We start from the raw sequence: 15,386 nt of genomic DNA, 5'->3' as shown, positions 1-15,386 counted from the left end.
TTGGCTCCAAAAATCTTAATGACATCCAACCATGGCTGGAAAACACTGCTTATTTCTTTCAAGGTCTCAAGTCAAATATAAGATGAATTGAAGCCCGTTTATATTAATCTGACTATGCATTTCAACACTGAAACAGACTCAGAGATTGCTCTCTTTAATAAAATAATAATAATCTAAATCTAAACAATCCTGACTTCTTTAAATCAGCCATGTCAGACATGACATTCTTTATTCACTGAATCTGAACATTTAAAATAAGAAACTTTATTGTCTGTCCTGTAACAGTGACAGAATGTTGTTTTTTTTGACACGACCACATCAAAAATAAATACACCACATTCAAACATGTAAATGAAGATCCATTTAAAGAGAAACTGATACAAATCATTTTAAGTGTTATTTTGTTCAGGGCAGTTATTGCAGAGGGGATGAAGGAGTGTTTTCTATGTTTTTCTGACCCAGAGACACTTGATGCCACCTGCCTGATGGCAGTAACTGGAAAGAGTGATGATGAATGGCATTCCTGATCCCACAGAGATTCATAGAGGCATGTTTGTGCTGAACCAATCATACACCTGCAGCATAATACTGCTATTGAAGATACTATATTAAAATGCTGGAGTGTATGTTTTCTAAATAGTGCAACAGTGATGTTTTCTCACACAAAATACAATCAATGATAGAATAAAAATACAAAATCACTTATTCGATATTTCTGTCTATTCTGCTTCCACAGTTGAACATTTTCACTGGACATGAAAGTGACTCAAACCAAAGTATTGCACGACCGTATCTTGTTATCTTCTGTGTCCATTTGTGATGGAGGTATGTACTAGATGAATAACTGAATAACGGCACATGGAGGTATCTGCTTATAGAGCTTGATCGTTGTTCCTTAGAATCTGTCCATCCTCTCTTCCACGTCCCTTTCTATAGCCTTTGAGGAGCTCCAGGCCTCGTCGCCTGTGTCTGATTTCTCGTTATTGTCATAGCTTATGTTGTCATAGGCTCGTCTGCTGTTGTTCTTCATTTCCTGGTCCTGGTCGAGCTTTGCTTTGGCCTGCTGGAGCTGCAGCAGCACAGCTTTGTTCACGCTGGGACCTGAAAGACAAACATTGAGATTTAAGTTTTCCTTCAAGTGCACAATGTAAATAGAGAAGGAACATAAAAATACTGACCAAAGTAACTGAGCAGCACTGGGAGGAAAACAAGGCCATGAGCCATTCCCAGTAGCGTGATGACAAGGTTCAGTCGGAAGAAGAAAATCTGGATGAGCTGAGCTTTAGCAAACGCCAGCACAAGGATGCCTGGCAGGTTCGTCATGGCAACACCAGCAAACACCTTTAGGATACAAAAGGATCTCACTATATATTTACACGTGTGTTTTTCACTTCTAGAATACAACTTTATTGCCATCTATATTTAGATTATGCCTTAAAATCTTTAATCGTACCATATTGCATATATTAGATTATTCCCATACAACCATTACTTGGCAAAATAAAAATAGGGAAAGTTTATTTGCAAAAGCAGATAACTCTTTTTTTCATAATTTAAAAAATAGAACATGAGTTTTTAATTGATGTATTTACTAATAATGGGTTTTACCCTCACATAGTTTGTTTGTATATTTATTTATTTATTTAGATTAATCATTTATCAACTACATTTTGGCACCATTGTTTATTTGAAGAACAGTATTTGAGTGATTATCCAAAATCTGCTGTTGGTTGGTTTCTCCTCTTCTGTTACTTACCGCACTTCCCATGTTGGCCGTGGCCTCCTTTGCTCTCTCCACCCTTGAGGGCTTAGTGCTGAGGGCAAAGGATCTCGTCATATGGGACACAAACTCCACAGAAATCCCCACGGCCTGAAAAACCACAGAATCATTTGATTCCAAGAAAACTATGATGTATTGGTTTCTCTGTACCAGGATGCTCTTACCGTGACCAGGTTAATCAAGGCCACTGCATTATAGTGGATGTTCCACAGCGTCATGACCCCCACAGTGTCCACGGTTATCATGACAATGCTGAGCAGGTTGAGTAGGCCTGAGCGCAGGTCCAAACCAAGCAGCAAGCAGCACACCACAAATGTCGGCAGTAGGCACATTGAGATGTTGAAGAGTCCCTCAGGAACAATGGTTAAATACTGCTCGTAGAATACGTTTGTTACCCTGGAACAAGCAGAAAAGCAAGCAAAGAGTGTTGATTTTGACAGCAAATTTAGATTAGTCTTTAACTTTGTTTCAGTCATAATTTAGTCATCAGGACTATTTCAGTTATTGTCTAGTTTTAGTCAACTAAATTACGTTAAGATTTTAGTCGATTAAATCTGTTACAGATACAGAAGAGATTAAATTACCATTGATAAATCTAGTACGGGATGGTATTAATGTTTGTAAATACACAAGGACAGATTTGACGTGATCAATGTGTAAGACAACATGAGACGTCTTATGTCTGCAAACGCAATCAGATTATTTCCTGTTGAATCACTTACCGGTTTGTCCAGCTTTCAGTTCACGCAAAAATAGTAGTTTTAATTGGATAGCTTCCAAAAAAGAAACTTAGTCCCATGTGAACATTATCGTTTTGTTTTTATTAGTTAATGAAAAGATCAACATATTTTGATATCGTTTTTGTTCTCTTTTTTTTTTTATCGTTTTGTTATTGTCACCGGTAGCTGACCAAAACTTTTTGTCAACAAAATTAACACTGATCTACAAACTGCTCCTTAACTGACTGGAAACAGTTCTCAAGCCCGTTGTGACCCCTTAGTTTACAAATTTGAATCTTAACTTTGATGACGGAGAACCATCACTTAATCAGAAACTACTCAGATTGAATTGTTTGTTTTTACTTGTTTAGGACGAGGTAAGCAGAAACCTACGTATAAGGAAACACTTCAAAGTCCGGTGAGGTTCCTGGGATTTGTCTCATTCCGAGGGTGATGTTGTCTGCCAGCTCTCTGGCCTTTAACAGCGCAGCAGTAAACTCCTGAGAGTTGGTCAGGGGTGTGTGGTAAGCCATGAACCGAGAGGCTGGAGAGAAAAAGAACATTTCCTGTTAGCATCATTTCATTGTGAAATAAATGTTTCATATTGAAAGCTTTATTACCTATTATTTCTCCAGTCTCATCTATCACCACAGCTGTATCATAGGCTCCTAAACCACTGTTCACAAAGACAGTAAGCATTCACATGGCAGGTTTTGGATAGTTGTGTGTATCTGTACTATAAACTGCTGCCACAGGAGTACCACAGGGATCGATTTTAGGTCCCCTTTTGTTCAGCCTTTACATTAACGATCTGCCCACGGTCTGCCCCAAAGTCAAGTGCATAATGTACGCAGACGATACGGTTCTACTTTGTCATGGTCGTTCCAAAAATATTGTTGCAGCCAAACTCACCAAATCAATGGAACGCGTTACATCTTAGCTGAAAGAGTGCTGCTTGCAGCTTAATGTTTCCAAAACGGTTTCCATGTTTTTCAGTAAAACCAAGAGTGCTTCCCATGATCCTGAAATGTATGTTGTGGGGGGAAAGCTACTGACGGTCCCCAAATATAAATATCTCAGACTGGTGATTGATTCACATCTCACCTTTAAAGCGCACATTGATAAGATATGCAAAACAATCAAATTTAATCTTTCAAATTTTAGATCAATCCGGTATGAAATGTCAACTGAGGCCTCAAAAATGTTTTTACACTCAATTATTTTTAGCCATTTTAATTATTGTCTAACAAGCTGGTCCCAAGCTAATCAGAGTACTTTAAGGCCATTAGAAAGCTATCAAAATTAATGTTGTCTAATGTGTCAACTTATTGTTACTGTGGTCTTGATTCGTTTTTTCTGTCATGTATGTTTGTCATGTTAATGTACTTTAATGTATTTTATTTTTTTTGCTTTTTTTAACATCATGGCCAGGGGACTACAGATGAAAAATAGCCTCCTTGGCTAATTCTGCCTCTTTTCTTGCTCATGTTTAATCACGTGTTTTATTATATTGCACTGTCCCCTGTTGAAATAAACTAAACTGAAACTGCCATAACTCACCCTTTGGGGCACTGCAGGTCAGGTCTGTTTCCCAGGAAGTCAGGAAGGAAACGGTTGAACTCTTGCACATTGGGCCTGAGGACTCCGTCTGAAGGAGTTTTCATACATTTCCGTCCACAGAGAAACGCAGCTGTACAGACAGATATAAGGAGAAGAGGTGATTAAAAAACTTCTTCCCAGATGAGTTTGAGTCTCAATGAGTTGTTTTCTAAGCAGATGTATACTCACATTCGCTTGCAGGGCAGAATTTTCCAGTGTTTGGGCCTAAGGTGTAGAGCCGACAGCATTTTGATCCAGGGTTTAACCAGTCCACAAAGTCGTCCACCCAGGAGTTAGCAGGAATGGCCAAATATGATCTACCAATCACAAGATGAATACACAAATATAAAAGTTTTAGGATGAGATGGACACATCATGCAAGGTCTTCCTCTTACATTTCACCTCCATCAGTTTGCTTACAGGAGAAAAAGATCTAGACCAGTGTTTCTCAAATTGGGGTACGTGTACCCCTAGGGGTACATAATGGCACTACAGTGGGTACTTCAGAGAGAAAAAAGAGAGAGAGGGAAATTAACAAATAAACGGTCAGTCTTGGTTCTACCCCAGGCGTGAGATGACCAGAAGTGATAAAAACTATAGAAATCAATCTATTCAGGAGCCATTAAATCAGGGTTTTTCAACCTTTGGGTCGGAAACCTCTTGTAGGGTCACCTGGAGTTAGTTTTAAATTAAAACAACACAGTCTTCAACTGTATTTCTACACTTTCACTTTGTGAATATAGTTAAACTGAAATGCAGATATATGAGCTCAAACATGATCAAAAACTCATTCTCAAAAAAATTGTCTTTGAGGTCGCCAGAAATTTTTTATATCAAACTGGGGTGACGATCCAAATTACGGTAGGAACCATTGCACTAAATATTGTTTATTTCAACTTATTTACAAAATTAGATTCTTTAAATTCTTTAATTATCACTCATTCATTCCATCATTATGCAATTTAAACCAACACTGAGATAATCCACCTGGTCTTACAAGTGCATAACACAATATCAGCAGTGCAATATTAAAACAAGTGCATTTATCACATTCTTAATATTTGTAAATAGAGTGCAGTTATTTTATTTTACTTTTTTTTACTTTTACTTTTATACTATTTTATTTTGCAATTGTATATTCATGCAATGAAAGTGGAAGAACTGCAGCTGGTCTTTTTGCCTCGCATTTGTGCAATGAAACAGCCTTATTGTCCTGTAATGTCTATTAACCATTTATGATATTGAGTTATTTAATGATCATATTCATATATTTTGTAGTTTTTATTTAGAGACTTAACTTATACCTCCTTTCTTGCTCGTTGCTGATGCTTGCTTGTGTAGAATTTTTCTTTCTCATTTAAACATAACTTTATGACTTGTTGTATTTATTATATAAACGAAGTATAATTGAATTGAATATAAGGTGTTCCAAAGAAGGGAAAAAATAAATTTAATGCTAAGCTTAAAGTTGTCATTCTGTTATTAAGACACATTAAGCTTGGGAAACTAGCACCAATAAATATCAGGAATTACAATAAAAGCATTATTGTGATCTACGTTGTCAATGACTGATCCATTTACAGCACATTTATATCAATGAAATAACACAAAACTAAATTAAAGAAGGATTTGATGATGTGTTTAAATGGAGGTAATTATGATGAAAAAAACTGGTGCACGTCAATCAGTTGAGGACGCCTTTATCTGCTCTTTAGTTTTGTGTAACCAGCTCTGTATCTAATCTTATTGGCCATTATATACAAGCTGCTGTCATATCAGCAAGTTCAAGGTCAGTGGCAAGCAGATTCTGAGTCCACCTTGTAGAAAGAGGAAGGTGAACCAAGTCCAACTTGGAATAAAACCTTCATCGACTGATTCTGTTCTTTAGATCAGTCAAACTATCTCTCACACACTCACCGATCAGGGTAGTTTGCAGCGTATTGGATCTTCTGTGTCATTGAGAACGGATCACAGCCAACGCTCGAGCACGTTCCATTTATGCCCGCCACGGTTGAGAAGTCGTAGCCTCTTTTTGTTACAAAATACACAGGGACTCCCACTTCAAAGTATGTGTACAGGTATTTGAAGTAGTCCAGCATGTAAGAGTCCTGCAACAGGGACGAAACTGGACATCAGGAGGAGAACGCTGACACCAGCTTTGTGTTAAACCCCTTTATTTACTCACTGATGGCATAGCTAGCTCCTGATCCAGACCCACTGTCACATTCATCATGAGGTACAACGATCCACAGAACATGAAAATGAATACCAGCATCTGTGGAGAACATAGATGAAGATCACACAGTAAGTCCAAATGACTCAAAAACAAATGTGGATTCAGCCATTATCTTTTTCAATAGATGTAATCCCTTTACATTTTCATTGGTAACAGATTGAGAATACATGTAGGACTCTGGTTAGATACTTTACCACTAATATCCTGGTGAAGCGGTGCAGTAGAATTGGGGCATAGTATTCTCTCATTAAGGGCAGCAGAAAGCCCTCATTGGGTTTGTTGGAATGTTTACTGGATACTTTAACACAGCACAGCAGTTCACAGCGGTTGTTGTCTTGGCGCCGGGCATCCAATGACAACAGAGCTACAAATGCTGTCATTTGCAGGATAAAGTCCATGAGTACAGCCAAAGCAGCATACAGGGCAAAGGTTTTCACTGCTGGCATAGTAGACAGAGCCCCTGAAGAAGAACGCAGATCAGTTGCATATAGGTCTTTTTGACTAAATGTAAATCTCCCAAAACCAATGGAAATATGACAATATTTCTACCTAAAAAGAAGCAGACAGACTCAGAGAGACTGCACAGCAGCATACTGGGAGCCACGTTTCCCAGAACTCGACCAATCTGCTCCTCTCTCTTCTCTCCAGGTTTTCGTACATCTCTCTTAAAGGAAACAGCAGTCACAACACAACAAATCCCCTTTGAAAATCCTCATCCATGCACAGCCCCATACCTGGTACTCCAGAACAAAGATAAAGATGTTGTCAGCTCCAACCGCTAGCACCAAGAACGGGACGACCTGCAGGATGACCAGTGAGGAGGGAATGCCGATCCAGGAGTAGAAACCCATGGAAGCCAGGACGGAACAGCCCACCACCAAGATCCCACCCAGACCCACCAGAAACTTGGAGTCCACCTAGAGAAGAACGACAAAAACATCCTATTTTAGGTTTATTGTATTGAATATCTTCCCAGCTGATAAATATCTGCACTGTAAAGATAAACATTGCACTGCTTGGTTTTATCACATTTGGTGAGTGATAAGGACTGTTTTATCAGCTGAGCCTTGTGCAGGCCTACGCACGGCAAGTACAAATAACGTGAATGAATGCACTGACATTGTAACGTAATGAATGCATACTTTGGCCTTACCAGTATACGTGAGCAGGAGGAGTACTCTCCCAGTGCTACGGCAATGTAAACAAAGATCACAGCGTAGCTGATCATAAAGATTGGAATATCCTCAGCTGTTGTACGGTTAATCTCATCCTCCAGAGATCTCTGCACACAAAAATGATAAATCAGTGATAGATCATGTGCAGCTTTGTCACCCTTTGGAACTTAATGAAACTTTAGAAGTTCAGAACTTCAAAACTTTAGAGCTTGAACTTCAGAACATTACAATTTGAACTTTAGAACTTTAAAAGTTTAGAGCTTTAACTTTAGAACTAGCAAAATACTATCTGAGCAACTATAGATTAAACATTTTCAACCATGTAAATGTACAAAGAGTTAGAATTCCACTCCTGGAGGGTTGCTGTCCTATGTGTTTCAGATATTAAATTTACTGAATAATGACAATAAACAAGAAGAACATGTCATGTTAAGAGTGGCCCTGCTCATTAAGAAATTATTCATTTACACCATCGTCATATTGCTGATTGAATCAATTTATTTACCTCTGTCATGTATGCAAAGGTGAAGTTAGTTTTGGGGTTTTTCTGGTAGTCCTGGACAATCTTTAGAAACTCGGTCTCCCACTGCAAGGCCACTTTGAACTTGACGTCGTCACGAGGGTAGTTGTTCAGTGAAAAGGTCATGATTAAAGCCTCTGCATTGGTGAAGTCTTCATCTTGGAAACACAACTCATAAAATGTTAGTGATACAGGTCAAGGTAATCTGGTACTATTGATCCATGGACTTGTTACAGGTGATACAGCCAGACAGAGATAAAACAGTGTTTGATTCTCAGGTTGGAATGTGGCGGTGGATACACACAGTAAGTCCAGTTGACATTTAAGACATTTAAGTCACTCACTTTTGTAGCCTCCCACTGCCAGGAAGCTAAAGACTGGAGCTCCATAGTCAGCCATGCAGCTCAATCCCAAATCAGTGATGTCTTTGAAAGATAGTGGGGAACTGTTGAAAAGAGATAATGGTGGACATGATGAGTTATATAATAAAGTCTGTGTAGAATCAACTTTCTTCCCTTGAATACTCACTTAAGACAGTAGATCAGGTGGTCTCTCCAGTCCACCTCCTTGGTCACTCCCAGCTCTGTCATATTTACCTTAGCATTAATGTTCTCCAGACTGTTCTGAAAGTACTGTGGCAAGCTGTTGACAGCACAGTCGGTCAGGGAGGGGTTGGATGGGTTCAGCGGAGCATAACAAACATCCTTCACACTGGCAGTGCGGTTCAGGTCATCAGACCAGAAGGTGATGTTCTAAGTTTGGCACAAAAAAACAGGAATCAGCTGATTTAAATGACCTGCTCAACTTTTTCAAAAACTGCCAATACCACTTTTAACGATTAACTTTTTACCTGTAACTGTTTCTGCAGCTCCAGCAGCTCAATGATCAGATCTTTGGCTATTATCCCACTGAAGTTCTGCTTTCCAAATAGCAGTGAGTCGTAAATGTGTCCCTCCCTTTGTGGTGCTCTTAAAATCAGCTGATTGGTCCTGAAGAAGGGGCCAAAGTATTTGTCGTGAAAGTCTTTCTCCTGGCGAGCTCGGCTGTTTGGGGCTGACCACAGTTCGACTGGGTCTGTGGTCAGCTCAATGGACTTAAGACCAGCAGCAAAAACGGCCACCACTAAGGCTGAGGCGAAGAGCACCTTTAAAAAGGAAGCATCAGGATTGAAATGTATCTTATAGCAACATTTATTTGCTATGCATACAATCATAATGGTGGAACTCATTTCTCCAAAATATTCAAACAAAGAAGATTATTTGTCTGATGTAACTTTGTTGAACCTAATGCACATGATAGTGCACCGTTTGACAGTTTTTGTAGACTGATTTGTTGAACAAGGTTGAATCATCTTCAAAGTACTTACACTGAGAGGGTAAGTGGCCATGGTTGTTCCCCAAAAACGAAACTGCAAACTTAGGAAAGCTTGAGCCACCAAGCTGTTCTTGTCAGTACAAGTCACGTCTTCTGGGTGTATGACCTGCTCTGTCACATCACTGCTGCTTTGCTTTTTGTCTTTCTTCTTCTTCTTCATCATCTTTCCTTTTTCTTCATCCTTTTCTCGAGATTTTATGAAGCAAGACACAGAGAGGTACAACAGGAAAGCAGCTACCAGGACGCAGAACAGGATGATAGAAATGATCAAAAACCCATCAATTCCTATGAGTCTGAAGGGACTAGGGGGAGGTGGAGGAGGCGGCACACTCGGACACGCCTCCTGGCAGTCCTGGCAGGAGCAGGCCGGACTTCCTGATGGTGTTTTCTCATTACATCTCAAAGCTTGTCCATCGTATGGAACGATACCTTTAGGAACATCTGTTGTGTCTCCATCTTTAATCAGTTTGAAGTCAAGGTCCAGTGGGGCCAAACCATTACTGGAGTCACCTTGGAAATCATACCAACGTTGAGGGGTACACAGCTTGGCGCCGTACCGCCCGCACATGGTGGAAATGGCAAATCCTCCCGTGGCTGGAATCCTGACATTTTTACATGACGTGAAAGCAGCATCCGCGAAAGAGGTGGTCATGTATGACTGGTAACCCACCACCGCCTCCCTGGTCCTTCCTAGATAGGTGACATTCATGACCTTTGTGACATTGACAGTCAGCGTCTGGTCAGGGCTACAAGTGTTAATGCAGTGCATGTGGGCAAAGTTTTCAGCACACGAAGGGCAGCGGTTCAACACGGCCTTGGACAGAGTCAGACTCATTTCCAGGGATTTGAGCTGATTGATGGAGCAGCATGCAAATGTGTTGCCCTCTCCACGATCCAAAATAGGGCACACCTGCAGAAGAGACACAAGTCCTTTCAAAACACAAGCAACTGAGGCAATTTATATAAAATAATGGATCAAAAATTATTATTATTAAAGTTGTTTTTGAACTGTGACTGTGTGAGGAAACTAGAGTTTCATACAATCACAAGGAGAACTTGCGTAAAGCACGCAAAAAGGTTCTAGTTTCATTCTGGGACATAGAATTAGAGTATGCTTGCAGTGATAACAAACCAATACTCCACTGTGCTGCCCCACAATAAAGACATGCAAAAATAAAAGAAGAATACAATACACAAAATGCAAAAATAAAAATCTGAAAAAAACAATAGACTAGATGTTTATTTGAGCAGTGGAATGCAAAAACCTCTTTGAGTCTCCTGTAGTGCTGTCCAGTAAGAAATCGGGCTTGGCTGTAGTTGTAACAGGGAACAATGGGGGGAATGAGAGCGCCATCGATCAAGGGGTTACGACCACACTCCTCATAGAAAGTGCAGTAACCGGGCTCATGCTGGGCCTGGGAAGGCACCTGTGAATGAGACAAAATGGTCCAAAAATGTCATTTTCATAACTTCAGTTAACCCAATTCTAGCAACATGTGTTGATTTTGGAATGTGAGGTCAAACTAGAGTGTACAGAGTAAAGACCAAAGCTCAATGAGAACATGCAATCAAGAGACATCATTTGGGCTACCAGTGTGAAATATTAAACGTAACCATCACACAAATTAGGAGCCCAAATTGTATTTATTTGGCTGTAAAATCGATCTTTTAAAGTATCCACATTGCCAAGTCAGATAAAAGTTTCCGTATTCATTTTAGACCAACAATATTCCTAGTCCACAGTAGATTATCTGAAGGCTTGTGTATTTCCTGCAGTTTCAGGGTATACCAAATGTCATCAAGGAGAAATAATATACCCTGAGTAGCTGTAACAGTTCTTTCATATGCCTGAAATGTACAATAAAATTGCAATTTTCATTCTAAAATCAATGCTTATGATGTCCCTGATAGCACACAAACATTTCACCTGACATCGCCTCTCTACTGCTTACATTACCGTTTATTTAGCTCGGATCATTCAATTAGTAAATATCTCCATATTCATAGTCAAGTATTTACTTAAATCTGATAGGAATATGGCAATATCACAACAACAACAACAAAAAACAATATATTACCACTAAATAGCTTATTATGTGTGGACAACATAAAAAGAGACACAGTTCATGATCATTAATGTATTTTCAGCAGCAAAGCCAAAAGAGCCCCAGCACAAAAACAGCTTCATTGAAGTGACATTTTACAGTTCTACAACTGTATAAGTGGCATCACCGATTTGAGGGGAAAAAACACACAAAATGACGCATTAGGAGCAGAATGCCGACGCACGATCTGAGGCCGACATCGGAGACGAATGCGTGCTATCTGGGGCGTTAATGAAGAGAAAGCAATATGGTGCACTGTAGGATTTACACCCTGGACCTTTATACTTAGTGACCAAAGTCCTGACACTATTAGCTTTAGCATTAGCTTTTGTCTGACTACTCCAAGCCAGCACCACTTTTACTTACAAACTAAGAGTTTATCGAGTGAAGCAGCATCTGGTGTAAGTGCAGTGGATAGTAGTGGCACTAACATGACTTGCTTTGCTCGCATGGCTTCTTTTCCACAGAGGAGTGAAACAAATATCTACATACTTCTACTTCTATCCTAACTGTCTAGAATATAGACCAATTTTTAGTATCTTATTATATTTTTGATTTCAATAATTACAAATTAAAAATACCAATTTACCTTTTATTAATAAAAGACCTATTTTTATCCTTTGGGGGCCTCCAACAGGTTGTTATGCTCGCTATCAGTCATATTGTAGAAATTGGAGTCATAAATGTCACAGCGAGTTCTAATATTTTTGTCCTGCCGTGTCAGCTTATTGGAAGTGAAGGTCATTCACATAAATTTTATAAGTTCAAGGTTAGTCTCATAAAGCACTTTTGTATGTACAATATATGTACTGTACACCAATATGAAATATTCTTTTAAAATTTATATTTTTTTTATCTGAATGACACATTTAGTTAAAATAATAATCACAACTATGTTTTTCGTCAAACGTCAAAAATGCAAATCAAGTAATTGCTTTGATACAAAGTGTAATTTTACCCCCATAGAGATGAACATGAGTGGTCCTGGAGGGCTGATACCCTTCAGGAGAGTTCCTAAATGCAGTGCATGCATTTTGTATTGGTAAATAGACTAAATGGTAAACGGACTTGATTTTATATAGCTCTTTATCACCACACTGAAACAGTCTCAAAGTGCTTTACACATCAGCTCATTCACCCAATCACTCTCACATTCACACACCAGTGGGACAGGACTGCCATGCAAGGCGCTAGTCAACCACTGGGAGCAACTTAGGGTTCAGTGTCTTGCCCAAGGACACTTCGACACATAGTCAGGTACAGGAATCGAACCCCCAACCTCTCGATCAGAAGACGACCCACTACCACCTGAGCCACGGTCGCCCTTATTGGTGAATGCAGTATGTGCATGTAGGGATGCAGCAGAAGGATAGCAGCTCTACAGTACTGCTGTCCTTCAGGTTACCCACTGCTGTGCCTTGTGTTATGGTCAATTATTATATTCATCATCATATCGTCAAATGCATGTTCATGTGTACAATTTGTCATGTTTTAATACATGACGACTCCATTACTCATTACACTTTTGAACAGCTGAATCATGATTAAACAGTACAGAGCGTACTCAGTGCAGCACAGTCTCTGCCAAGGCCAGAATCTCTGCTCACATGCAGACATACACTGACGTACACACTTATCAAGACAGATAAAGACTGGAGCCAAACCTTCTCATAACATCTTCATCATCCTCCAACATTTCCACTATGGGCATCTGACTCCCTCCCTTTTGTCTCTCACTGTTGGGACCTTTTCTTATCTGTATAAAAAGCTTAAGCTTTGAAACTGTTGGAGCGGGGCGCGGCACTTCCTTCGGACGTCCGCCTGGACGGACGCTAATTTTGTTTCACTTTGTTCCATCTTGTACCTTTTTACTTAGCAATAGAATAAACTTTTTATATAAAATCATCAATGCTTCTCCTGGATTCCATCATTCAACCAGAGCAATGAATCATGTCACTAAATGAGGTCAACCGTAAATTCTGCCGTAACACTTGTTATCAGGCAGAGTTAGAAAAACATGAGTCTACTGGGAGGAAGAAATGAAAAACAACAAGACCATTAGACTAATTAGACATAACTGGGAATCCAAAAAAAGTAGTTTTTTTTTAAAGATTTTTACTGAACAGATATCTATTATTACGGGTAACTTTCATATATGGTTTTGATACTTATTAATGAAATGCTTTGATTAGAAAAACGTTTTAAAACGTTTCAAAAGCAATATTAACCCCCACCCCTGAAGTTTACGTCAACATTTTATTTTATTTTTTATTATTGGGAACATATGGAAAAATATATCATACATTTGCCACATGTTCTTATATCAAGCATTAATATTATGTTGTGAAAACATCATTGAGAGAATAATTACATTATCCACCTACTAATTCAACTACTACATTCATTTATGAAATTAGGAGCTAAGTAAGAGATTAATGTCATTTAAAGATAAGTTTTAATAAGGTTTATGGTTAGTTCAGATTAGAACGGCTTTTCTGAAGTTCAACTGTTGTAGTTTAAACAGCCAAGAGACCTTCAATGTTTCAATAATCTCTATTTATGTATTTAAAACAACAAAACAACCCAACAATGTTGTTCTCTATCATAATCTGTGGCGATCAGACAGTTTTGGATTTAAAATAGATTTTTCCCCTCTCCATTGTCACTTATACCTTGTAACGTGTGATAGAGTTGCTTACATTAAACCTTATCTGTGTCTTTACCATCCAAACTGTCTATTTAGTGCTGTACTGTATACATTGAAACATTTCAAATACTTTCGTTACATATTATTAGAGTTTACACATTCTAGCAACTTACCATGCAGGCCAGGAACGTGATCAGAGCAGCAGCAGAAATCATGATTCCTGTGCGTGTTTTTGCCACAAATGTTTCAACGTCCTCAAGTGGAGTAAAAGTGAGTGAGTTGATCACTGATGTCCTGTTAGATGATACATGAGACAGAGACCCAGGTCCTCCTCTCCCTGCTGCCAACCGTGTGTCTGTCACTTCACAACGATACAGTTATTTGTGTAAAATGTCAAACGTCATTACTGCTGTGTCACAGCTTTCTTATCTGGTCCGATGTGGCTGCCATCCAATCACAGTCTGCAGATGATCAATACTTTTGTTTGATCATTAACATGGGAGGGATTTCTGATACTGTTTATGAAGACCAGGACAATGATGGGAGAAACTATGGAGGGGAATCCTAACAGATGATCACACCCAGTTCTTCTTTTTCATGAGGACCTTTGGACCTCCAATGGAAATATTGACAGTCATATACAGTAGATGGTTGCTAATGGGAATAACACTAATACTGACTCATGCAATCACTGCCAGGTGTAAAGACAGTTTTTTCATTATGTTCGGTAAAGGCTGTGCACACAAAGTGCAGCACGTGGCTGGCAACGCGACCTTTAACCCAGCATTTAAGAGAGAATGCTGAGTGTATCTGATGTGAGAATTATACCTGCTGATGTCTTGAAAACACTCCAGTATAAACGAATTGTTTTTGTCTGAAGAAAACTAAGTGACTTCCTGCTATACCAGTATTGATCCACCTCTTCCCCCATGCAGATTAATCACTTCCTTGTTTAAAATGTATATTAAAGAACAATGCTGTGATTATCAGTGTTATCTCAAGGCAAGGTCAAGGGAGGAGATAAAGACGGCAGGCAAAGGTTCATATCACAGGATCACCAAAGGAGTGACAGTGCATGTTTTAAAACTAGTGATAACTGAAGATGTGGAAAACAAAAAAATGGGACAGATATGATGGTGTCCTTTGTTCCTTTAAAATCTGATTAGATGTTACAAGACACAGCACTCGGTACTTCTAGTACTCAGTGTAACAGTTGTTTAATGAGTGTCTG

General features: G+C 39.1%; 2 protein-coding genes across 2 annotated transcripts in view; both read right to left on the bottom strand.

Moving 5' to 3' along the window:
* Positions 1-15,386, bottom strand: part of gapvd1 (GTPase activating protein and VPS9 domains 1) — a 748,782-nt gene that overhangs the window by 490,510 nt on the left and 242,886 nt on the right. The window lies entirely within an intron of this gene.
* On the bottom strand, positions 248-14,557 carry npc1l1 (NPC1-like 1). The gene is made up of 21 exons (XM_028456958.1): positions 14,329-14,557; positions 10,669-10,830; positions 9,396-10,313; positions 8,880-9,173; positions 8,558-8,781; positions 8,374-8,474; positions 8,015-8,187; positions 7,488-7,616; positions 7,069-7,251; positions 6,884-6,998; positions 6,529-6,794; positions 6,284-6,373; positions 6,016-6,206; positions 4,288-4,415; positions 4,060-4,189; positions 3,120-3,175; positions 2,893-3,043; positions 1,945-2,176; positions 1,757-1,870; positions 1,179-1,341; positions 248-1,101 (listed from the first exon to the last, which is right to left on the bottom strand). Exons 1-21 carry the CDS (start codon positions 14,368-14,370, stop codon positions 896-898), a joined length of 4,068 nt encoding a protein of 1,355 aa, XP_028312759.1. The 5' UTR covers positions 14,371-14,557; the 3' UTR covers positions 248-895.

Source organism: Gouania willdenowi, chromosome 9 (genome assembly GCF_900634775.1).
Source record: "Gouania willdenowi chromosome 9, fGouWil2.1, whole genome shotgun sequence".
Classification (NCBI taxonomy): domain Eukaryota; kingdom Metazoa; phylum Chordata; class Actinopteri; order Blenniiformes; family Gobiesocidae; genus Gouania; species Gouania willdenowi.
Note: the sequence above shows the minus strand (reverse complement) of the source record. Positions and strands in the feature narration are given on the sequence as shown.